Source organism: Ascidia mentula, chromosome 2 (genome assembly GCF_947561715.1).
Source record: "Ascidia mentula chromosome 2, kaAscMent1.1, whole genome shotgun sequence".
In the NCBI taxonomy this organism is placed as follows: domain Eukaryota; kingdom Metazoa; phylum Chordata; class Ascidiacea; order Phlebobranchia; family Ascidiidae; genus Ascidia; species Ascidia mentula.
Window position 1 is genome coordinate 15410588 of NC_138567.1, and position 26630 is coordinate 15437217.

The 26630-nt window shown below is 36.7% G+C and overlaps 3 protein-coding genes across 4 annotated transcripts; 1 reads left to right on the forward strand and 2 right to left on the reverse strand.

Annotated features, from left to right (window-relative positions):
- Positions 1–232: 232 nt before the first annotated feature.
- Positions 233–1236, reverse strand: LOC145890353 (uncharacterized). The gene is made up of 5 exons (XM_082981342.1): positions 1089–1236; positions 876–1035; positions 753–819; positions 520–648; positions 233–445 (listed from the first exon to the last, which is right to left on the reverse strand). The coding sequence occupies exons 1-5, from the start codon at positions 1234–1236 to the stop codon at positions 233–235; spliced, it is 717 nt and encodes a 238-aa protein (XP_082837468.1).
- Positions 1237–11692: 10456 nt separating this feature from the next.
- Positions 11693–19573, reverse strand: LOC145889109 (uncharacterized). Of its 2 annotated transcripts, XM_082979992.1 has the most exons (9): positions 19404–19573; positions 19032–19335; positions 17809–17952; positions 16734–17476; positions 15552–15584; positions 15204–15251; positions 15003–15128; positions 14040–14141; positions 11693–12817 (listed from the first exon to the last, which is right to left on the reverse strand). In XM_082979992.1, the coding sequence occupies exons 1-9, from the start codon at positions 19548–19550 to the stop codon at positions 12686–12688; spliced, it is 1779 nt and encodes a 592-aa protein (XP_082836118.1). In that variant the 5' UTR covers positions 19551–19573; the 3' UTR covers positions 11693–12685. The 2 variants fall into 2 exon arrangements, with proteins under 2 accessions (XP_082836118.1, XP_082836119.1); XM_082979993.1 differs by lacking the exon at positions 15552–15584.
- A 1160-nt stretch (positions 19574–20733) lies between these two features.
- LOC145889110 (glutaminyl-peptide cyclotransferase-like) lies at positions 20734–25854 on the forward strand. The gene is made up of 9 exons (XM_082979994.1): positions 20734–20881; positions 20970–21079; positions 21363–21506; positions 21784–21948; positions 22295–22402; positions 23174–23320; positions 23465–23564; positions 24265–24378; positions 25381–25854. Exons 1-9 carry the CDS (start codon positions 20734–20736, stop codon positions 25536–25538), a joined length of 1194 nt encoding a protein of 397 aa, XP_082836120.1. The 3' UTR covers positions 25539–25854.
- Positions 25855–26630: the final 776 nt, after the last annotated feature.

Below are 26630 nucleotides of genomic sequence, written 5' to 3' on the forward strand. Positions count from 1 at the left end.
GGTCACACAACTTAGCCAACCTACTCATAACGGCTAGACAATACAAAAACACACTACGTCATTGTTATTAGCACGCCTACACACATAAAGGCTTAACTCTTTGTTTTGTATCACCTCAAACAATTCCTCACAAAAAACCAACTTCATGTAGTTTTGTTTTATCATTTTTAAATTTTATTAAAAAGAACATTGAAAGAAATACTGAACATTGAAAGAAAGTAACGAAATTAGTCTAACTGGACTGTTGTGCAACATTAAACTCCATGGCAAAATTCGCAAATAATACACTGTTTATTTCCTTCATGTACACCTCCACAAGCTCTGCAGGTTTTTCTCTTAATTGTGCCACCACAAATTTACCGAAGTGGTCTCGTCGATCTAATTTCCTTTCCTGGAGTTCTGCAAGATGACTTGAGCTTTGCCTTAAATAATTTAGCATCTCTGTCTGCAAAACAGAAACATTACTGATTTTAGTTTTTATTCATAATATCATGAACTAAAGCATAGGCTTGAGCATACCTGTACTTTCTGTTTGTCTGTTTTTTTTCTTTTGCAACTTGGTTCTTCTGGTTGAGTTGCATTTGCAGGCATGTCTGCAGTAGCAGCATCAGAAGAAAATGAATTATCTTCTCTGGTACTTTCAATCCTCTTTAAATATTATAAACCAAAAATATAACTTCTTTCATGGTAATGAGCAAAAGTGCTGCAATAATGAAAGACACACTTGAACATTATAAGCATAAACATTTAACATACTGACCAGGGTTGTCGAAAAAAGACTGGGGAGAACTACTGTCATCAGCAAAGTTGTCTACAGATCTACATAAACAGGAAGAACAATAAATCCTTTTTATTACTACATACCATCCACATACCCTCTATGCTTGATATAACTATCCAAAAATGATAGTTGGTTGTAATATGGCCATCTCTCTGGCGGGAGGGTACCAGACCCACTTGGAGCTCCAGTGTTTTTTTTGTGTTTTTTACCATATGCTGTTCGCAGCGTACGCCAACGCTTTTGACACTGGTCAACTGAAAGTAAAAATCAATTTAGTAATTATTTTTGTAATAAGATGCAAACTTACCAGTAGAGTTTAATTCCTGGGCAATGTTTCTCCATGCAGAATCTGTTTTGCCTCTAATTTTGTGGTCTGGGTGACATGGGTTGAAAATTAGATTAGCTTGAGACACAAGGTCAATAAGCTTCATATTAAAACTTTGTTCAATATCCATTGTACTGCACTACTTCCTAGAATAACTTGATGTGAAAAGAAATAGAAACTGTCAAATCATAAATTGATGGTTAAGGCACTGCAATTTAGCAAAAACTGCCAGCTTGAATTAAGGAAAGAAGTAAATACTTTCTTTTAGCATTCCATGCACCCAAATATTTCTGAACATTAAAATGATAGCTTTATAAATACTTAAATAAGATATATATAGGTTACTCTCACTTAATCACTACCTTTCACTCCCAGATAAACTTTCATACAGAACATATGCTTCAATTGTGGAATGTAGATTAAGCAAGGTTTCAAAGCAAACGTCATCCATTGCAGCACACTTGTTACAAACTTCAATCTTTTTAAGTATAGGGCTACAATAATTTAATACCTGCTACTGGGTGCATGGAAAATGAGCTGTAATATATAGCTAGCCCAGGCAGAAAAAAGGTCATTTTAATTTGGTCAGCATAGCAGTATCCCGCTGCTGTAACGTCCACATGGGAGCTTTGTTGCTTTCAAGGCACCATTTTCTCACGCACAAAACCCAGTAATTTGTCAAAACTGTCACATCAAACGAAACTGTGACCCAAAATGTCATTTTATATCAAATTTTTCAACTTCGAGCCGTTCGCGGCGATGTGCGGCTGTGCGGCAAAGTAGAAGAAAATTTTCTACTTTGCCGCAGACGCCGCAAGACCAAGTCCTCGCAACCGCACATCGTCGCACAGACGCGCGACCGTCGCAGTGTGCATCAACCGCCGTAAGTTCGGCCGCAAGCCGCGCCGTACCCGCAAGGGTGTATGTGTGCATCGGGCTTTACTGGCATCTTATTCAACTTATTCAAATAGAATCAGGATAAAATTTAGTTGTTTCTTAACACAACAAAAGTTTAACTACAGTACAATTTCATCCTTTCACCCTACAAATACGTCGTCCTAAAGACAAGCACATGTGCGGATGAATACCAAGAGCTTTACTAGTTAAGGGTGAACGTTAATTCTCGCTGTAACAGCCATGTTATATCATCAACAAAATTCCATGCGTACGTGCGTAAAATCAAGCATGTTCGATCGCGTCAGATGGCCTTGCGTTAACGCATGGTTCGAAAGTTTCGGACGTTACGCACTCTGTGTAAAGACGCCGTCGGAAGGCGAAGTTTTTACGCGCGTATACGCATACGGACGATAACGCACCGAAACGGATCCTGTGCACAGCCACCATCAACCGTTTTGTATCGCCAGCAATTTCACCAATCAGCAAGCCATATATCTGTCACGCCTACAAAGTCACTCAGGCATGTCAAATCGAAAGATACTGGATTACAAAGAAATTGTTCAAATACATGCTTGTAATCAAGATATATGTGCGTTGGTATTTGTATGTCGCGAACCAAGGAGAGAATGTTTCTTGTTGCAAAACAGTCACTTGATTATTCTGGTTGACCAATCAAGCGTGTTAGTCGACGAAATAGGCTCTCCCGTTATGTACGTGACGTGTTGTGGCTTTTGGCTAAGTCGATTTGATTCACATATGCAGTTGAGTTGAAAATATGTCCAGAGATCGTGCTGTTTTTTTTCGCCTTAAGCGAATAATGCACAATTAAGCATAGGATAACTACCAATTGCGCCGAAAGGACATGTGAGTCATGCAGGGAATTAAAATTAATGTTCAACAACCTTTGAGGTGTACGCAGTCCACTTCCAGCGGAGATGTTAACATAGTTTTTGCGCATTATTTATGTAGGGCCGGGTTAGTATCAGTCAACAAACGCTTTGTTATTGTTTCCGTTTTCCAAAGTCCTTCCGTCACTGGTACATGACTCCTATCTGTGTATATTACATGCGAAAGCTTGTTACAAAAATCACTCCATGCGAGACAACTGTCGTGACACAGAGCAAAAAAAACACTACCAGCATCAGTCAAGCGTGGAGTTTGGCGAGCACATCTAGTTGATTTTGTTCTTCGTAGCACATCTTTAATATCATTGTCCCATTATAACCGAGATACTCAGACCTCATGCTGCGCAATGCCTTTAAGAATAGCATGTGACGTAACAAAGACGCTTGTTTTATGATTACGTTGGTACAGTGTGATTTTTGGTTTATCTCTAACATCCATCAGCAAGGTTAGATAACAGTTTACAATATTTTGGTGACGTAAATTAAACAATTAATATTCACTGATACAATTGTCAGGATATTGGTCTTTGTGCGCCGGTATAGTCAGATAGTTTTGAGTTTGTATAGATCCATCTTGCTTTAAATGTAATGAAGACAACAACTTGCAGAACCACGCAGCAAGTCTTTGAATACGATTAGATTTACGAAATCCCGTTGTCAAAGGACGAAAACACAGACAATTAAGGTTTTAGAGAAGCAAATTTCGCCGTCAATCACAGAGATATCACAACAGGGAAGAACATTACGGTCTCCTGCATTGCCCTGAAACGACAACAAAGTTCTTCTGTGTTCATCAGCTTTTCATCAATCGGAAATATTAGCAAGGGAAGAAGGTTCAAGAGTCATGGAAAAACATGAAGAACTAACGCTGACTTCGCATCAGGAAAAGCCGTTTGTTGATATAACAATAACAAAGGACAATGCAGTATCAGGAAATGGAAACAACAGTGCTACGACTACACCTAGGTTAAATTCCATGGATGAAGCACAAATATCTCCAACTACTTCCACGATGGACTGGACTGGTTTGGATGAAGATACCTCTTGGGCTACTTTTCGAAATGGGTTACTTATATCTAGAAGGAAGGGGCAAGACCACACGTACCACTATCAGTTTGTCCCACCCTCTGTACCAATTGCTATATGCTTACCAACTAAGGCAGCTCCAATTTCCAATCCCTGTAAAACTCTGCTGATGGACTCGACAAAACCTTTACATACACAAAAGAACCATGCAGGCTCTTCAACTGATAAAACCCAGAATGGAAAGAAACTGAAGAAAAGAGACACAAGTTGTTCGATACCAAATAGTGAATCGGTTTATGCAAATCCTTCGACCAAAAGAAACGACAAAAATATTAACGTGAACACCTACAATTTGACTACCTCGCATTCAGATCTCGAGAAAAATTATGTTTGTGAAAACATAACTAACCGTACGGACCAGACTGGTAAAAATGCAAATAACGCTAACACTGAACTCGTCAAGAATAATACACCTCTCAAAAGGGAGCAACTTTCGAGTGTGATTGATACTCCTGGTGATGAACTGATCGAAAAAATCCGGAATGAAGTTGATGCTCTTCTTGAAATGGGAAAACCGGATTACAAATTTGTGAAATCGGTTCGGGAAAGCAAACGCAAAGCAATCAAACTGGAAATAACTGGTGAGAACTTTCCCACCAAGCAAACAGCAAAACGTGGTCGGTTAAAGAAAAGATCTTTAACTCCTAACAAGTTATTCTTGGCCTTTGTAAAAGAAGAAAAACAAGAAAATTCTTTCCCCCGAGCTTCGCAAAGGTCGACGCGACGTTCTGCTCGGTTGTCGATTTCCATGAGCAAGTTGCCAAGAATGGACTTAGTTTACCAACAGCAACTAAAGACTGCGAATCAAGAAGCGGTATTGGACAAGGTCCACGTATAAAACCTTGAAAGATGAATTTCTTGTCAGGCCTTATAGTGTGCCACTTACTGATATTCTTTCCGAGCGTGGTGGAAAAATGTTTTAAAATAGTCTGCAAAGTGGAAATTTGTTGTAAGATTATTTTTATGTTATATTCATTCTCTAATTCCTTTCTTTCTTTGTTTGCAAGTGGGAACTTTTTCTTTATATTCTCATTGTATTATTTTAAACCGTTTGATATCTTTGAGAACTCATCAGGACATTAATTGAACGCAAACATATGTAGTCGTAGGCGGTATGTTTTTTGTTTATTGTAATGGTCGCTGGTGTTATCCACTTTGACAATAACCGCAACATTCTAAGGCAAAATGACCAGTCATAAAAAAATTGGTTTAGACTTTGTACACCTCTCTTCAATAACTGTAAATTTCCTACTTTTTAAAATGCGAGTGGTCTATTTTATTTTGTGTAAACGATACCCCAGGATACACCCAATACACCATTACGATTTTTACAAATTGTTGAGATAACCAAACATTTTTGCTTGATGATTGAAAATTCATTCGCAAAGGTGTAACGAAAGCATATCAAACTGATTAGCAATAAAATGCAATACAAATACGTTTAGAAGGTGTGCTTGTAATCCTCAGCGACACTTTTCGCAGGATTACTTTAAAACCAGCAATATCACTCAGTTGTTTTACAGAGCATGTTGCTGTTCTCGTTGGTCTGTGCAACTTATGTAAGTGGGATTCGTATACTAAATCCATTCGCATCTCTCTGAATTTTTCCGATTGTTATTTTCGCCTTTTGTTTCAAAACTTGGTTGCATTGACAAGAATTTGTCATCAGACTTTTTTCAGCAGACCTCCGGATGAAATGGTTTCCATGCTTCCTAATTCATTTTACCGTATTAACCTTTTGCTCGTAACCATCCATGTTTGGTAAACCCATTTCCACCATATCAATTGCTTGTTTTTGCGCTTTGATTTGCTTTTGGCGTGCGAATGTGAGTTCAAACTCTTTTTTCAACAGACAACTGTCTGTAAACTTCTGAAAAGATGTTGGTATTTTACCTGGGTGCCCCTCATTACATTTTCGTGATTTATCCATCTTCTGGACAGTTTGTTTGTATTTCAACTTTAGAGCTTGAGTTACCTTGGTCACTGTTGCCCGACGGTATTTACTTTGTTGCAACTTTGTAACAATACGATCAATAGTTTTCTGCGTCAAAGCTTTTGGCATAGAGTGCATGAACTTTTCAATAAGCAAATGTTGAGACTCTAGTTTGCGTTTTCTTGAGCTAAAACAGTGAAACATTTCTTCTACTTTCGGATCTCTCGTCAAGCGTACGAAAAGTTTCCTCAGGTGCATGCTTTTGTTTCCTTTCGAAGAGTTCGATTGCATAGCAGAAATGGTTTCAATGTTGAAAGTTGTGCTTTTTGAAATAATTGTATCTGCCTTTGGGAAAGAACGAGTTTTTTTTAAATGAGGCAACTTTTTCTTCGACATCCTTTTTTCCGGTGAAACCAAATAATCTTCAGCGAATAGAAATTTTCCCTTTCCCAACCTCATTTTATTATGTATATCCTTGGAAAGTAAGAGTGAATGGGAAGTATTATTTGGTGCTGGTAGAGTTGCTGGATTGTTCACCCCTTGGGTCTTGGTCAGTAACTGCGACAAGGGAACTAGAACGACATGTGGGCTAGGTAGAGAAGGAAGGTTCTTTTGATTTATCCGCTTTGAATACAAGAAATTCTCGTCTGAATTGCATTTTTCTGCATGTGACAATTGCGCAATCGTTTTCCCATCCTTATCAATGCTTTCTTTTTCAGTTGCTAATTGTTTGATTTTTATGGTTTGCACTTTTTTTAGGTGTATCGTAGCTGGTGGATCAAATTGAACTTGTTTACACGAAGTCATCTGTTTTTCGTGAGTGCAGCAAGGAAACTTGAAACCGTGTTGGGAAATCTTGTTGGACGATTTCACTGATTGTGCACTGTTGGAGGAATTTGACTGATGTATTGTTACACATTTTATGATCTTTTCCGTGTAATCCTGTTTCACAAGAAACGTCATGTGTTTTATGAAACCAGTCTTTATTTTATCGTGTGTCACCCAGTAAGATTTTTTTACACTTTTGAAATGTTGATCAGACAATTTTGCGGAATATTGCCTGACACCTAGGCAGCAATATTCTCGTAAATTTCTATGCCATTAAGAAGGGGGAGATTATCATTAATGTTCTAATTGCAAAGCAGCTTCATTAACAGACCGCGCAAATTGCAAATTGGATTTTTTCTTCAACGATATTTCTTGTAGTATTTTCGACCAACGCAACAACCATAGAATAATATGAAGCTTGCAGCAAGAAATGCAATCAGCATTCCGGCAAAAGAATAACGCTTTGCACGCGTTTACACCGCAGGGTACGATACACACTGACAACACAGGGTGCAAAATTAGTAATTTGTTGCATTCCACAACACTTTCAAAACCAAGAACTGACAAACAGACTGGTCACAAACCTTGTAAATTTGCAATAACTATCATATGTATTCATTAAAGAGTTAAGTTTGTCTTCCACGCAACAATGAACGTCATCTGTCTTTAACTATACTGTCATGAATCAGTCCAATAAGAGAAACGACTATTCCGAAAATAGTTTCGTGAAAGGAAAAACAACCAGTGTTGTGTCAAAGTTAAAGCAAGATCAACTTGTCAGTTCTTGCGAATTCCGTCATCTTTTTGCGCCGAGTGGTGTTAAAAATTAGGCATCGCGTTGGATTAGAATTACTGCATATACCTAAGCTTAATCGAACACTGGACTAAATCAAAAAAGTCGTCAAAAGATAAAAAAACATTTTTAAATTTCTGCCACAGACTGCATTTGTCAGTGCATTGCACCGCGCAAGTAGCAACTATGGAAAAAATGTAAGTTGCCTTTCTGCATCTATGAACTTAGCATAACACACAGATGAATTGCTTCGCACATTTAACAAACTAACCTCGCTCCATTATTGCTAACGATCTCTGCTTTACGTTTGGTAAATAATAACTCATATTATGGAGTCACAACCTCTCAACTGCTGGCAATTTGCATAAACCGCGTGTAGTTAGCCAACGTAAGAGCTCGTGTACTAGAGTTCCCAAAAGCGATATAAAGTGAGGCCTTTTGTGAGAAAAGTTGCTTTGTGAGGAAATGATCTAGTATCCTGTTACAAACAGTCCATGAGCGTCTGCAGTGTAGATATCATCAAATCCTGTTTTGACTGTATTATAGGCTACATCAGTACGTGCCTACGAACCAACATATCATTTGTGTTTTTTATTTATATATAAACCAAAGTCGTTATTGGGCTCAATGTTACTTCCAAAATCTTTATTTTCACACTTGGAACATACAGAAAATTGTCATTCACCAAGCACAGTTATTGTGTTATTAATATATCCAAAATATTTTCTTGTTTTTTTACCCCGCGACACTAATTAACCTACTGTTACAAAACGCCTAGAATAAAACTGCCTGAGCATCTGGGTTCGTTAGAATTTAAGATCAACTTATCTGGAAATGAAATAGAAGAAAACCTGTATTATTGCAACGGCCGATTGTTTTGCTGGTTTGTTAGAAGCCATTGCTGGGGTTAAAAATGTTTGAAGCTGATCGCAGGAGATATTGTAGTCCCTTCTGGACTACTTAAAGGGGTGATAAACAGTCCTAGAGGCAATTATTAAGCAATAAAGTATGATGATGACAAAATCACAAATGAGGGAGCTCCTTCACGACATTGGGCACACATTTTGTTTGATGATTCGCACAACACACCTTTAAAAAAATGAAAGCCATATTCCTGGTATAAATTGTTGCTGTGTCGAGTTAATCATGCGGTTTCACTGATGGTAACATATTGCAATTGCAATTATAATCGATTTTTGATGTTCCTCGTGAATATTCAAATAAAATCTAAATTTCCATATTTTATTGGTTGAATACATCTCTAAACTTTGTGATGGAAATAACTTACAAACGGGATAAGATTAGGAGGAATAAAATTTTTATGTCAGTATCCAGGAAACTCAAACAGATTGCAGGCGATTAACGTAAGTATGATCTTAGCAAAACGCAGGAACGCACAATTTATACGTAAAATTATAATGACTCAAAACTATGTTACTCACAACGAGCACACGGGCGCTTTAGGGCTCAATATAATCACCACCAATCAATGTGAATGCGACAGACCCTCGTTGGAAAGAAACCAATCACCCAAATGCGTTTATTCACAGGTAAAACTATTCCTCCGGCGCAAAGTGCACGAATTCGTTTGGTAATAATTGAAAAAACGCAGCGAACACAACAGTAATTCACCTTTAATCATCATTGCTTTCAAACATTTGAAGTGGTTCGATGAAGGCAGTTTGTTCAGCACTGCGAAAGTTGAAACAAGCACCGGTTATAATATAAAATGAACAGAGTTTTGTTTTTGATATTTAAATCCATAAACTACATGTTTGTGAACTTTGCACGGGATTAACTTAGCCGACAGGCGGTTGCTTTTAATTTCAACTAAATATGAGTTAAGTAAAATATGGGGTTTAAAAATCTATTTTTTCAGACACGTGTAAAATGTTTCGATATCAAGATCAAATGTATAACGGATTAAAAACGTCTTTTCGTCCGGTCGATCACTTTTCTCTGCACGGACAAGACACAACTTTCCGTGGTCATGTTTCTATGACAACCAGTAAGTTATAGCAGATATGTGAACTTTTTTCAGTTTAGGTTGCAAGTGAAGTTATGTGTTTCTCTGTATTTGTGAAATATTTTAACGTTAGGAGCAGTTGGACGCGCTAGTGCCCCAACCCACAAGTAAACTTATATCAGGTGGATATTAATTTGCCAATTACAAAAGAGATGTTTACCTCTGGGGGCTGCTAGCACCAACTGCATCTATAATTTCAGTGTAAACTTAGTGTTACACGCTAAAATGTGTTATTTTCTGTCTGAGACAAAGTACAAACTACACAATGTTGATTTGGGCCAGCTATAGCTGTTATTTGTTTAATAGCCTGATAGCAAATATATTTTAATTAATTTATCTTTTCTCACAGTGAGCATGTAATTCTGAAATATTTTTTGAAACAAAATGTCTGTGCGTCATAAATGTTGGCAACCATTAACTTATCTTTAAATGATGTGATCAAATCGTCATACCTTTATACGTTTACTGCATGATTTTAAACAACGTTTCACAGTTTACAACTTATTACTTGACTTTAATGAACAGCGTTTTTTAAGCATTTTTAAATAAAATTTACGTAGCTACTTAACATTCACTTGACCTGTTATGCTTTTCCACAGAATGTCAAATGAACAACATACCAGCACATCACACATTTTTTCAACCTACCACATTCTACGAAGGCATGCTCAATACAAACGGAGCCATTCATTCGCTCCCGCAGATTAACATGCCGGGTAATTTGCTGCATCCAAACCCAGTCCTGGAGCGCAGTTGCCAGCCACCTGTAAGAAACCTATCACAATTGCCTGAAAATCACGCAATTCAATATAATTGGCAAACCCACAACTACCATCACTCTGCTCCCACTGACCGAATTTACAACAAGGTTTCTACAGGCGATCGACCGTTTGGAATGCATTCCTTGCCGCATGTTTTTGGAAGTTTTCCAACAGTTTCGAACCAGTGGCCGCAGCCTAATACAAGATGTTCCAAGTTCGTGAAACCAGTAGCTCGTGGCAAGACCCACCATAAACCGCGTTACACAGTCGATGATATTGTCATTACTTCAACTCAATCCTTAGCTAGCAGAAAAAAACCCAAAGACCCAAAGCCAATTATGAAAAAAAGGAATGCCAACTATCGAGAAAATTACACTGTGGACGACATTGTCATAGTTTCCTGCACAAGTTTGGCAGAAAGAGCTGTGAAAGAAATTAATAATAACTCAGCTCTCTTGAAACACATCAAAAGCGGATCTGGTGAACAAAATGACGTTGACAAGTTTCAGTTAAAACAAACTCTAATACAAGTGGAGCCACCACTAAAACCATTTGTGCGTTTGAAAGAAAATAATGACGTCGTTGAAAAACGAAGATTAGATGATGATTCTGATCATGCCTGCACGAAACATATAAATAACTCACAGAAAATGTGTAAATCTATTGACATTTTTAAACCACAAAGCGGCGCATTTACAAGCAATAATCTTCAATCTTGCGTCACAAGTGATGATTATGACGAAGATAAACCTAAGAACGCCCGAATAAAGATGAAAAGCAGCAACAAGTGTCCACGAACCGATTTAATTTACGCGCTTCACTTGCGCAAATTGAGGCAGGCGAGGCGGCGGCAAAATCTGCTCAGATACAAGCTTAAGCCTTGCAAAGTAGTATTAAGAAGATGCTTAAAAATCTACAAACCTCAAGAATGCGAAGTTATTTTAGTCGATGTGTTTAGCAAAGATTTTATGAAGAAAGAAAAAATATTACAAGTTGACTTACGATGTTAGTAAACGTGCTGTTGAACAAGATTATATGCCATTAGAAATAAAAGATCAACCCTATTGCAACTGCGTTTTGATTTTTAAGGACTAAACCACACCCATGTAGTTCCAGCTTCTTTTGAGCATTTCGACATTTGCTACTTTGGTTTGGACTTGGTGATGTACTTTTGTGACGTAAATATCCATAATCGCGTATTTTGCATGATATACCTGAAACACGCCGTGTTAGCCTGTTCTATAATTAGGCCTAGCGTAGTTGCTGGTGCACTGTATTTGACAGACTGACCAATTAAAAACTTTACTTACGCGAGCTTAACCTAGCTTCTTCAGTTTGTTTACAATGAAGATGAGTACATAAGTTTGTATTGTTGTGTGGCGCATGAAAGAACACTAAATGCATAAACGGGTAATAAGAAGGTACCTGGCAAAGCGGCGTATTATTGGCAACTGTAGCCACAATGTAAAGCACAGAAAGAAATAACAATGCTCATCTCGAACAAATGAGTTCAATGCGTAGCTGTTTTTAACTTTATGTTCCGTTAAACTTATACCCAAACAAGCAAAACAATTTTGGACCAAAGTTCAAACGCGGTAACTTCACCACATCGTTCACAAACCGCCATTTATTTGAGATAAGCGAGCTGTACAAGAAGTTTGAAGATGTGAAAAAGAAAAGAATAATAACAGTATCATAGAAACAATATACACATCGCCACGATGACTTGCACACGTAACTACCAATTTTTTATATCATAATCTCTGCACATTCTATCCAACGACACAAGCATTCTCACGTCACAGTATTATGATGCGTGTTTGTCATAGTGACGTAACAACCAATAAAGCAGAGGCTTGTCTTTACTTTACATGTTAGGCTTTGGCGGTGTTGTTAATGGTGTCAGTTTAAATTCCTCTACATAAGTTTCTGCACAAGGTGATTGTATAATATTCGCACGGCAAGCTACCAACATACAAATGGTACAAATCACATCACCAAGCGAACTCGCATATATTTCAAAATTTAGAAAGTTCGATTTTTGTGCCATGGCTACGCTATGTAGGTAAGATAACTATGTGTTGTTCCGGCAGTTTCAGAAACTTTGCTCTCCCAAAAAAATCTAAATTTTATCATAAATCCACATGCATCCCGGGCTTAGCGATAACGAAAAACGTTGTCTCACGCAATGAACTAGTGAACAATCCATGTGCAAAGTCACAAAACATTACCATACATGAAACAACATACACCCTCTCTCCCAGCTGGAACCAGAATAACCTTGACCGGAGCAGACCTTGGAACTACTGTAATACTGTGATAAAACGATAAGAAAAATTATTTTCGTGTGTCAGGACTCTCCCATCAGAATTCCCAAAGCTTTTTCTTGGTTACGGTCGGTCAGCAACAAGGCTTCCTTGATCTTTTCACTTGAGAATCCCATGTCAATAAACAACCTTTCCAGTTGAAGGAATTTAACAGCCTGAAATAAAAACACATGCTGGGGGTTACCTCACATATCACTTACACACATTTTTTGGTTATGTGTTTGTGGGCAATCACGTCAATTAGGTAGCACAAGAGCTTAGTTTCAAAACTGATTCAAAAACACAAAATCATAGTTATGTTAGTCACATTGTTTCTAACACCACTGTCCAACAAACATTTGTTGCTGACTCTACCAGGCATAATATTAAATCAATCAAAAATGCTATTTAGCAACACTAAACAGATTACTCAATGGGGTTAATTGTAAACAACAAACAGTCATTCACCACATGCCATGGAACAAGCTGATTGATGTGAAGCTTATATTTATTCACATATATATTCCAATGAGAATTATTGTCTTGTGACTTAACTAATACACATATGTATCACATGATGTAAGTTTGCTGCCCACAGAGTGGAGTTACCAAACATTTTAGTCAGGTATATCATCAATTCTATGTTTCTGAAATGGCGGAGCAGCAAAGTGGAACACATTTTACAGCAGGGGTCTCAATCTCAAACTTTCGGAGGGCCAAATTAGAAATTATAAAGTAACTCGTGGGTGGCACTAATAGAACTATGCTACTGTTACAAAGTTACAATGATAAAATGTCAATAAAAATAATCCATTTTAGGAATAAACTGTAGTTGAAATTGTTTGCCGAATAGGTGAAAAAACGGAATAATAGCAGGGCGGACAAATAAGCTGTGCTTCTTTGAAGATTAACTTATAAAGGAACAATGGCATCCAGTGATGAAACAATAGTAATTGACTCAACAAGAGCAATAGCAAGAAAGGCCACAGCTTTCTCTCTACAAACATTACAATAAACAGACCACAGGCAATTTAATCGGTTCGGAATAAAACAAATAAATGTTTTTTTAAAATGCGCCGAGGGCTGTATGCGGCCCACTGGCCACGTTTTGGGACCCCTGTTTTACAGTATAACTCTATTCCAGCACCTTTAAACAGTGTGCCCATTTACAAATTACAGTATATACACCAACATTTTTGTGTAGTGACTGACTTAAGTAAATTTCAAAAAACAATACTAGCAATGCCTGAAATGTTTATTATAACAAACTGAACAAAAATGATGTTGTTACAAATATCTAAACCACAATAAAAACTATTAAAATATGATTTCCTAAATTACTTGGTACACCATGCCAGGGGTTGCTAACCGTAAAAGAGACATCTTAGATATGTTTACCTCTTTTTCATCACCATTAAAAATGTCTAGAGCTTCTTCAATGTTTTTCATTCCAAATCGTTGTTCCACCAAGCGTTGAAGCACAATAAGGTGCTCGATAACCTAAAATTGTAGCATTGTGACAAAACAACTTTTGATGGACCGTTCTGTATATACGTAAATACAACAATTTTGTTAAATAATATAAAGCAGACAAATGCTGTTTTTGGAAAGAAATGCTTTGCTGGTGAGCTGGGATGTTTTGTTTGACCAACAGCACCCATTAACAACCATTGGACCATGAAATTTAATCTGTCCATAACATTGTTATTTCAGCATCACTGCTTGCCTTTAGAATGCTTGAAATAGCTGAAATCAATGATGATTGTTAAGATTTTTTGACCGAATTCAATATTTAAGGTATTATTTATCACCATTGCTTCTAGCACCTATGGATTTCTGTCCAACGATATGAGGAGAATTTTTAAGCAAGTTTAGACAAACATGAATGCTGATTATGTGACAAAATAAACTTTGATTACAGTGAAAAAAAATGATGATACTAAGCATAAAAAATAATCAGACAACAATGCAAATACGACTGCAAATATGTTTTAGGACAGTTGTGTCTTGATATACAACTTTCAAATTGCTATTTGCATGCCATGTACAAATGCACCTAAAAATACACCAGGTACACAATGACAGCTTTATGGAAAAAAAGTGTTTTCCAATGTATATGTTTTAATTAACACAGTTGTGTATTGATTTACAAACAATTATACACTTGGCACTTAACACCTGTTCACATATTGGACTACAGCACAATCACTATTTGCATACAATACTATCCTATTACTAATTTCATAATCAATATTGCAAAAGAATAGCACAGCTGGCAACAGAAACATGTAAAGTGGATATGGAGTCCAAAGACAATGATGTAATGGTCAATAACACAGCAGACAAAAAAGATATATTTACCTCTTTATGGTCAGTTCCATGTTTTTCCATCGTTCTCACCACATCCTGTTCCTTAAATCCCATTGATGTGAAGGACTGGGCAAACTCTCTTTCATTTTCACTTAAACCACTCAATAAACCAGGGCTCTGCAAGCCAGAATGATAATATGATAAAAAACAGAACCATCTCATTGAGACTTTCCGAACTGCACCTAAACTTACCAGTGGTTGGGGACTTGGTGTTTGTGATGTAGATCTTGGCTTGATTTGCTGCAAAAAACAAATTAGGAAATAAAAAATATAATATTTTGAAGATTTCATGCAGATACTATATATATTCAAAAGACTCGGCCACCACAATCACTTTTTGCATGAACGTTGCACAAATTGTTAAACAGGCTTACACAGGTCATCAAACAAAGTTTGTAGTTGGATAAATAGCAATGTGGTTATGTTCACACTACAACTAATGCTTTCACCAATTCATCATGCTATGCTAACCATTTGTTATTATGTATGTTCAGTCACGCACAACATGCAAGTTTAACAAACACAAACATGCATAACTACCTCTTCTACTGATTGTTGGTCATTTGCTTCCAGCTGCAAGCATGCATAACAAAGTCATTACTAAACACCATTGAGCTGGAAAAAAGCTACAACTAAACACCCTAAGTAATATTCAAGACAAGCAACATTAATCCATCATAATAACATGTTGTCCCATTAGTGTCCTAGAGTTCATCCTCAAAGATTAAATAAAAAAATATATACTTTTAGCAGATACAGTCTTGTAAAAGCTAACACACGTGTGCAGGGGCGTATCCAGGAATTTTTAAAGGGGGGGGTCCAAATTTTTTTAGGGAATTCCCCGATTTTCAGGTATAAACTATTGTGGGCAAGAATCGCAAAATACGAACACCGGTGTTCACGCCAATCGTCACATAAACGGTGGCTTTCTGCCTTGCGCAATTGTGTAACGTTATGGAAAGTTTAACAACTAAACTAATTGACTTTCACGCAAGTAAACCGCTTGTCATTACAACGTGGCCACTAAAATACGACGTTTCGTCCTTGAACTGACGAAAAATGACACTTGTTTCGTAACAATGCAACATGTTTGGTAACAATGCCAAGTGTTCGGTAACAATGCTCCCTGTTTGGAAACAATGGCAAATGCAACACGAGGCGGTTTTTAGATCAACGTCAAAGAAAATTTCTGGTTTTCAAGCGGATTTTGACAAAAAAATACAGTGGCGTTTGTTTAGTTATCAAAACAGACCAAAATATTTTACAAAAGGGGGGGGTCCGGACCCCTCGGACCCCCCCCTGGATACGCCCATGCACGTGTGTATTCATGGTAAAGAGCAAATACATTTTCAAACTATTATTTTGGAAAACAAAAATCATTAAAATGTCAGCAAATCAAATTTGGTTAAAAGCAAAGCTGCAACTTCAGCCAAAAAAAGGACAAATAACATCTACCCAGTTTTTCTCAACCAGTGGGCGATAGAAATCATTAGTTCTACTTAGCTCCGTGGCCCACACCAATACAGTACTACTGGCTGTTTTGGAGTGAAAAATATGTTTCAATAACATAGCAAGCTAATAAGAAATTTAGCCATTTAATTTTTGCCACACAAAGCATAGAGCATTTGAGGGGTAGGTTGAGAAACACTGATCTAACCAATGAAATGTGACAATATCCGCAATATTTCAGTTCTGACTACATGCTGCATATTCATCACTTACCGGCAGTGGTTTAGAATTTCGAATTGGCAGTTGGGGAAGACTTGTCAAAGCTTTGTTAATTGTGTCTTCAAACTTTGCTCTCTCGGTTGCACTTTTGTTGGCTAGTACCTTATTTTTAACAGCACCGTATGAGTTTGGGTTTGGTTCTTTAATGTTATTCGAACTTGCTTTGTCGGGTACAGGCTTTGTTACTTTTCGTGGAGCAATTCTGGGCTTTACTGGAGGAGGAGTAATTTGACTTGGAATATTTTCATAAATGTTTTCGGTTTTAGTTTGAGCTGGAGAGGACACAGGAACTTGACGACTGCTGCTAACATTGCTGCTCCGAGTGAAGTTATTTATGTTTTGAATGTAGGTAGTTTGCCCAGCAGTGTCAACATGTGTGTTAAAATTACTGACGGTAGTTGTCATTAATCCCTTCGATGAAGTAGGAGATGAGCTACCCGAAATTTTCTGGGAGGCTGTAATTGGTGGAAGAAACCCTGGTGGATTTTGGGTAGGGTGCTGTGGTACCACATTTTTGTTCTTCTTGGCTCTTGGCATGGCCAAAGGAGAAGCCTGGGGGTCATCAACTGCTTTCACATCATCAGTAAGAAAGTCTGTGAGTTGGTCAATAATCATGGACTTCTTTTTTGTTTCTGCGTCAGGTGGTTTGTGAGACAAACCATTCACAGGAGAAATAGTTTCCGTACATATGATGCCGTTGGAAGTCGATCCAGCTTCATCTGGACTTTGTTTTCCACCTAATGATGTATGGGGGCACATTTCATTGAAATAAAACACTGTATCAACCAAGGCAATTTGTAATTAAATCACATTTAATGGCAGATGTGCTTTGCTCTTTGTAAAGCAACTTTTTCCGGGCACATGTGAGGTACAAAATATAGTTTTATTTCAAAGTATTGACCATTAGACCTTAGCCATGATAGACTGAGAAATGGCAGCTTGTTATTGCCAATGAGTGGTGTACAAGTGACTACCTGAGAAAACCTTCATAAAAATGGGATCATGATGACAGTATGTGCATGATACTTTGAAATGTATAGATGTTATTAAAATCAACATAATTGCTTACTGTTTGATGAGACAATTTGTAAAACATCCTTTAGTTCCTCCAGATCGTCGATGGTTTTTAACTCCATGTCACTAAAGGGGTCGGGTGCTTCGGTTTCGAACTCATGGATGTTCACTGTTGTTGACTGCTTTGTGCCAGACAAACCTTTATATACATAATACACAGTCGTTTTCATTTAAACTTTTCAGGGGGCTAAAACTAATGGGAGTAGGCATGATGATATTTTCCAAAAAAAGGTTATATACCAATACTCTTTTTGTGCACTGGTGCCTTTTATTGGAAGTGGAGCATAATTAAGATATGTGTGAATATGCCATGGCAATGTGAGAAAGGCAGATGTGATAAGTTATTTTAATATTGTACCAATAGACCTGATTGAAAAGAGACCTTGCCTGCTGAGAAACCTAGTTCCCAGATTAATTCCTAGATAGACGTCCATCCACACCCTTAATCTAACTTAATAAAACCCACACTTAAAAAAACATATTTTTCAACAGTGCACAGTTGCTTTCTACAAATTATGCAAGTAGTTTCTGAAGCGTTTGCATCTTAACCAAATACATGATTAATACCATACTACATATCAGCCAAATTACAGTTTTTCTGAGATACATCAAGGTTGCTATTTTAAGATGGTATATACTGTGACAATGTGCATTCAATAGTTAATATAGAGTAACACATAATGGAAAAAGCCCATCCCAGATAGCTAGTATATATATATATAGGCGTATCCAGGAAATTTTAAAGGGGTGTTCAAATTTTTTGGGAAATTCCCTGATTTTCAGGTGTAAAGAAAGGTTAATTGTGGTCAAGAATAGCAAAATATGAATGCCAGTGTCCGTGCCAAACAAATAAGAACTATTTTTCAAGCAGTAGCCTTATATTCGTCCTTGCAACTATGCGAGCACCAACAGTTGTTTTTAACATGCGTAATATTGGCAACGTGTTTAACAACTAAACTAATTGACTTTTATGCAAGTAAACTGCTTGCCATTACAACAACATGACCACTAAAAAACGACGACAATGGCGAATGCAAGCACGATGCGGTTTTTAGGTCAACTTTAAAGAAAATTTCTGGTTTTCACGCTGATTTTGTCAAAAAAATACAGTGGCGTTTGTTTAACTATAAAAACAGACCAAAATATTTCACAAAAGGGGGGGGTCGGACCCCCATGAATATGCCCATGTATATATTATATATATGCACATTTTCTAACCTTTGTCTGGGGAAGCTGGCTGTGGTTTTAAAATGTCTTTTCCCATCAAGTCATTAAAAAAAGGGTTGCTAGGCGACAGTTTTCTAGCTCTTGCTTCTTGGTGCTTTTCATCCTCCTTGACCTTTTCCAACTGCTCTTTTAACTCTGCTTCTTTTTGTTTTTCCAACATGAATTGCCGATGTTTTTCCTCCAGCTCCTTCTTTTCACGTTCCCTTTGCTCCTGTTCCAGTCTTCTTTTCTCATCATCCTCTTGTTGTTTCCGCTTGATTTCAGCAAGGAGTTCTTCCTCAAGCTCAAAATTATACTACAGAAAAGCAAAATTGGCCATAAGAGCTACTAATTTTTAATTCTAAAACTTCTTTGAATAGCTACCTGTAAATCCTCTAACAGAACATCTGGATCTTTGATATCAAAATCACCAGCAAACAGCACTTTTGGTTTGGAAGTAAAAACTTCTGACAACTTGAACTGCACCCCATCCAATGACAAGTGACCGGACGAGGAATGTCCATAGGCCATTGTTAAACAAAAATAAACTTAAATGGCCTGAAAGTGAAAGTAGTACAGTGCTGCAATTGCTGAGCCGGAGTTCAACCAAAACACCACAAAAAACGAAAAAACAATTTGTTTATAAAGTCAATCGCTCGAGATTGCACAACGACTATAGTGGTATTTTCCTGCCTTGCAAGTGAATAAAAATTTACACTACAGCTGTTTGCCAAAACATAACATGCAACCCGCTGTTTTTAGTATGTCAATCTTCACTAAAAGGTGGGGATGGAAATTCTCTTTCAGTTCCTATTATAAGTAGCACTAATATAATCCTGACCAATACTTCTGAAATCAGTTGGCACATTGTGGTATTAATTACGTATTACAACCAAAGACAGCAAACATTTTAATTAAAAATAAAATTTAGTTTAATATTTTTTGAAAAAATAAGAGTTGAAAATATTATTTGTTACGATTCTGCCAGACGGCCGAGGATTTTTTCCAATGTTTATCAGCTGGACCACCTGATTATGACGTCATTAAACTATTTTAGTTAACATTTTCCTCGTGACAAGTTTTTTTTTATTGTTCTTTGTATCATAAAAACGTTCGCAGATCACATTTTCCTTCAATGGAAGAATCATAGCCATGTTGAATAAAAAACATAAATTTGCATCAACCAAAACCACGTCCAGTTGGCAAACCTTTTCGTCACATCAAAACAAATTAATCAACCTGAGAGATTAGTTGGTTTGAAATTAATGTTGTAAATCATAAATTAAAAGTTAGTCCAGTTCATTTTGTTTTCACGGCTTATCTTTCGGAGTTTGTCCATTTGTGTGCAAATGTATTATTCACATTTGTTTTGACGTAAAATAGGGGAATCACCTACCAAAAGCATCTACGTTGACAAATTACGACAAACGTAGTAAAATGTTTACACATTTGTCGCTTGGCTTTTATAATCCAACTTAACATCAAATTCAGAAAAATCCATGTAACGGTGAGTGTAACAATTTTCTTAAAATAATGGTGCTTGGGATTGACCTTAGTACGTATATCCGTTGGTAAGCTAAAACGGTGCAATGCATTGCCCCAGGCCCTGAGGGAAAAGAATGCATTTTTTCTTGGACGTTCAACTTAAGTATATGGCGGTGTCCTTATCGTGTCAATGTTTCTTGTAGTGCAATGAGTAATGGTCTGTTTTAAAATGACAGATAAGCAGATGAATCTAAGTTTTTGGGACATCATGTCTCGTTATCGGAAGAATCGGCGACGCATGCACGAATATCAAACAATTGATGAAGAACCTATTAGAGAAACTTCTCGTGTTCCAAGGATTACAATAATTGCTGTTGGTATGTTTACGGTACTTTCTGATTTACTAAAGACAAGGCCTACACTATTTATGTAATATTTTTGATTTGTTTTTTTTATTGTTCTCAGGTGTTACAGTGTCACTGGCAGTTGCCTTTGTATTGCTGTCGCAGGCCACATCACCAGAAACTAGCAAAGTTGAAGCTAAATCAACTACAGCACTGTGGCACAAACTTAAGGTAGGTCTATAACAAAAAAATAGACCTTTTGCTTAGGCATTTTATACCAAAAAGTACATGTCTATAAAAATTGGGTTTCATACTGAGAATTTTGATGTCACTATTATTTGCTCTATTATTGCATTTACACACATAAGTATGCAAAGTTTGTGACAATATAATTTTATTGCGGTACAAAATTTGTATGTAAAAAAAAACAGGCAATTTTTACCACCATGCTCTCACAAGTTTCTTACATGTGGCAATGCATGATTTGGATATTTTACTTTGTTTTGTTTTCCAGGAAAATTGGGAACCTCCTTTACTCAATACTGCTGAATTAACTCGACTGAGTAGGAGATTTGACATAGAAAGATTATGGAGAGTCATGCGTCCCATCTTAGTTCCAAGAGTGCCAGGAACCCCAGCAATCCGTCAAGTTGCTCAAGTAATAATGGACAATATTATTCCTTTTTTTTGAATTCCTAAATGAGGAGTTTTAACCACATTCATTGGCATTGTAATTTTTGAATCTATTTTAAAAAAATCTTTATGTAATTTTATTGTAAAAACAATGGTTTGGCGACATAACAGAACTATCTGTTTAGGCATAGTAGCAGGGGGAGAGAAGATGTGAATAAGTGTAATCTTAAGTGACTAATGTGAAAATAATTTATTGTTGTATTTTAAGTATCCAAAATAATTAAACTTTTTCTTCTGTTCAGCATATTGTTGTTACATTGCAAACCCTGGGTTACTTTGTGCAAACGGATCGGTTCATTGATAAGGTTCCAGCACCCTTCGGCGACACAGAATTTACAAACATTGTTGCAACATGGAATTCCCAGGCAAAGAGAAAATTGGTTCTCGCTTGTCACTATGACTCCAAGGTATTTTTTAAAGTTTTTTTTACAACTCATTGATTAAAAAATTAAAATGTTTGTCAACATTCAAATTTTCTAAAGCTCTTTGGATTATGCTTTTCACTTTTTGTCAATTTTATTTTCTCTAAAACAATGAAAGCGTTTGCAAATAGTGTTCTTTTACTCCACGAATTTAAAAAGGTATAATATGGGATTCAGTAGCAATTTAAAATCAATACAAATTTATTTTCCTCATTGTGACATTATCGAAAATTTAATTCTCCTCTGATAGCAATAATTCCCATGTGTGTAACATGCATATTTCTCATTTAAGGAATGCTTTAAAGGTTTTCATGCATCATTGATTTGACAGGTAACCCCAAAGGGATTCATTGGAGCCACTGATTCTGCCTGTCCTTGTGCAATGATTATAGAAATAGCAACTATTCTCAAACCTTTTCTTGAAAACCAGATACAATCGGTAATGGAACACCTTTAAAATTAGTCACCAGAGCCTCAGTATGATTAATGCATGAGTTCCTGTTACATTTGTTTGAAATATATTGGACTGGTTTGGTTGTAATTTGATAACAATAAGAATGGTCCTTGGTAGACCATTTACTTTTTGTGATTTTAAAAGTGGTTTTAGGAGGTAATTTTGTACAGAACATGCAATATGAAAATTATAGCTTGTTTGTTTCTGTGTGATATTGACTACCTTAAATGATCTTTAAAACACCTGTTGAATCTAATTGTTTTTTGGACTATTTTAAACATTACAAATTATGGCCGTCATTTCCAGAACATATTTAATGCCTGGGGGCATATGAATTTCCAAAATAGTGTTCACTGTATATAGAAAAATATATTTAGCTTATAATGTGACATCTTCAGTTGACTTAACTGCCACAATTTTGAAACAGAAAGTTTTACTTGTATGTGGAAACTGATGATGACTTGATGCAGGCAAAATATAATTTTTCAAACATCATCCGGATGTCTGTATGATTGTTATTTGGACCTCACATAGAAGTGTAATGAATCTCTCAACTAGATAAAAGATTTGTTCAATGACATATGTTAAACTGAAATAAGTGCTATTCAAGTCATGAATTAATCCAGCATTTTATACCATCAGTAAGTGGTAATAATTCGTTGTGCACATGTTTCACAATAATTGCCTTTACTATATTTTGTAATTACAAACTCAGAACCACTTTTAACCAAGCAATGAATGTTGGATTTTCTTTAGGATTTGACTCTGCAGTTGATTTTCTTTGACGGCGAGGAAGCTTTTGTGAAATGGACAAATAAGGACTCCTTATACGGATCACGGCACCTAGCAGATGTTTGGCACAGTCGCTCATTGGGGCAGGGCTTAACTCACCTCGACAAAATAGTGAGAATACAAATTTCTGCTAGGTCACTACATTGTTTGCTAGGTAGCTGTAGTTCGGCACCTAAGTGGCATGTGTACCTGATTTAAATTCTTGGTATCGTTTGTCCATCTAGAGTATAAACGTCATGTTTAAATAATGTGCAGGATCTGTTGGTTCTTCTCGACTTGATCGGAACACCTGATACAACATTTCGTAACTTTCAATTTTCTCCCACTGTTTGGTATGAACGTGCAGCCGCTGTAGGTACGTACTTGTTTCCTATACCACGACGCCTACGAACAGGTCGAATTACATATTTTCTCATGCCATTCACACACTATTCAACCAAGTTTCTCTCTAACAAACCTGAACCATAGTTTTTAAGTCTAAACCATTTTATTTTGTTTAGTAGTATTTCTTCAGTAATTGTAGTGATGTGATTTTCTGGTTTAAAGATTTGTTTTTAAATAGCCTATAGTGCTACGACTGTGGGGTATACAATATCCTTTACATTTTATATATTTATAATTAAATGCCATAATGCTACAATATGTAAATGGTTCGGAGTCGTGCGGTTACGACCCCGCCGTTGCACCGTTACTTTGTATATAGCACGTTGTATAGAGGGTTAAGTGACAAAACGAATTGAGTCTATTGTAGAAAATGGGACTCAGCTATTAAATTATTTGAAAACAAATGGTAGTTTGTTGTCATATACTTTCGTCATTATCAATTTTTTATCATTTTACTTGTACCTTAAACAGTATTCTTATTTTTATAGCATTGTTCCGATGCATAGAGGGTAATTGTAAATCGCACGGATGCAATTCACAAACATAAGCATGTAATACTTGCATATCATAAACGTTGTGGATGTAAAACGGTCTTAGCAGTGTGGTTTAGAATATCAATAATCCCTTAATCCGCGACCATCCCGGTAATAATCAATTTTAATCTGATAAAGAACAACGGATGAGCAGGCACAGATTGCTACAAACCTCTCACACCCGATTTCCCCTCAGACGCATTCATGAAAGTTACAAAGTGGAAGATGATCACATTCCTTTTCTTGAAAAGGGTAAAGTCAGATATTTGTATGATTCTATGTTTATGACTCTTTAGAAGAGTATACATGGTTTATGGTGTGGATTTGATTGCTTTTTCGTTTGTATTTCGTTTACATTTACCGGCGATAAAAAAACAATACAATTTAGAATCATACAAGATTTAAAAATATTTTAAAAGTTATCCAAAAGATGGCTGCTTTAACCGGGTACGCAAGCAAGAAAAACTATTTCAAAACTATCTACACAAACCAATGCTTTTAACGCATTCTTGTTATCTGTTACTTTGTGTATATTTTTTGTAAATCAATATCACGTTGGTTGCTCATTATATGCTACCGTTAATCTATAATGCTGCCGATGACGCAACTTCAAAAGTTTAACTTTTAATACGCGCAATAAGGGCAATTCGTAATTGTTGACAAACGCTCGACTTAAATTCTAATGAAATCACCGCAACAAATGGGGAGAAAAATCATTAACGCGTTGCGTCCGGATATTAGAGACCACTGGGATCCGGATATACGATGTATAAGTGTTTAATTACCAGTTTATCTTCCAATGCCACTGAAATTCTGTCGTGCAATTTGGAGTTAAAGCGTTTAAACTTGACTTGAATCTGCAGCCGAAAATGCCCAATTGGTTGTTATATACCGCTTTCCATGTATGTTCTGTCTTTGTCCGCCATGTTGCGTTTGACAAGGACATTGTGCATTTTCTCTTCCGTGTTCGTGCCACGGCGTGCCACGTGATTACCGTTTGTTCCTATCCGCATTCATTCAACTGTGTTATTGCTGGTCGATAACTAGAGTTTAGCTAAGACACACCGAGATTTGCTTGATTGGGATTTTCCTGTAATTTGGGACAGGCCTTACTAATGCGACTTCTGCTTCTGCGCCTTTTGCAACAAGACTTAGTTTTGATGCTTATCATTCCCAAAACGTCTGTTTCAATTTATATTACATTTGTCGATTTGGTAATATTCGTAATTTCTGATCAATCCCATTTCATTACAGGCGTCCCAGTCCTTCACCTCATATCAGTTCCTTTTCCTCAAGAATGGCATAAGATGACTGACAACGAGTCCATTTTGCACAACGCCACAATATCCGATATCACAAAGGTTGTTGCCGGAACTGCGGCGCAATATTTAAAACTAAGCATCACGTCATAGGTACGACGTGTTTCGATGGCACGACCAATCGACGTAACCAAACTCACGTTTTTGTTGCTCAAAGTACTCAAGTTACTCAAAGTTCATTTACTCAAGTGACACAAGTTTCGATTTTTGAATAAATGTAGAAATACCTCTTAATGAAAATTTCTAGCAAAATAAACTGTTTTGAATGAACCATTGGTTTCATTTAGTTGAACATTCCTATTCTGATTGTTTTTTTGCCGATTGCTGCACTTTTTTTGAATGCAATGTTTTCAAGTGTTTTACGATGAAAAGCGTTGTTTATCACCGGTATTTGAAAAATAAAATTAAATGTGCAGTGTCGCATTTGTAAACCAAATTGTCTTCAAGGTTTTGGGGCTGTTAAATTATTTCGCTTACTGTTGTTGATTCAACTTAAATGTATTGCATATATTTGCAAAGCCAAAGTTTTTCAAAAGCATTTCAAATGTGATCTGACAAAAAAAATGTGGTGTCCACGTAATTTTTATCTGAGCAGAAGCAGACCTTGTAATTTTAAAACTTTTCTTGTAAACCTACAAGTCTTTGAAAGAAAAAAAGTAGTTAGCACAGAGGTTATAAATCGAAGTGAAATTAAAAAGAATAAACGATAGTATACACTATTAGTTAAAGTTCATATGGCACGGCCATGGCAACTCTGCGTAAAACTAAAGGTACATGTACAACAAACATATATCCAAAGTTTTACGGTTCTACGTCAACTAAAAAATGTAGAAAACTGCACGAAAAGTAGCGGCGACCAAAAATCGCCTTTTGCGCTGAGGAGAAAAGGACATCACACAAGGCGCTTGCGTCTAAAAAATGCATTGTTTGGATAGGAGAAGGCGCCTTTTTTGCGGATATCGAATAGTTTCAAACATAAGAGAATCCACCGATTAGGTTACCTTAAAGGTCAGGACAGGGTTTTGCATCACACAAAAATATGTCAATGTGACGTCACAAATCAAAGGCTTATTTGTCCCTAATTAACGGAAGACCATAGGGTATAACAGAAACGACGTAACTCTGTACTTCGATAAGACGGGAATGGTGCGTTTCTTTGCTGAGTGACATTACATGACGCCATTT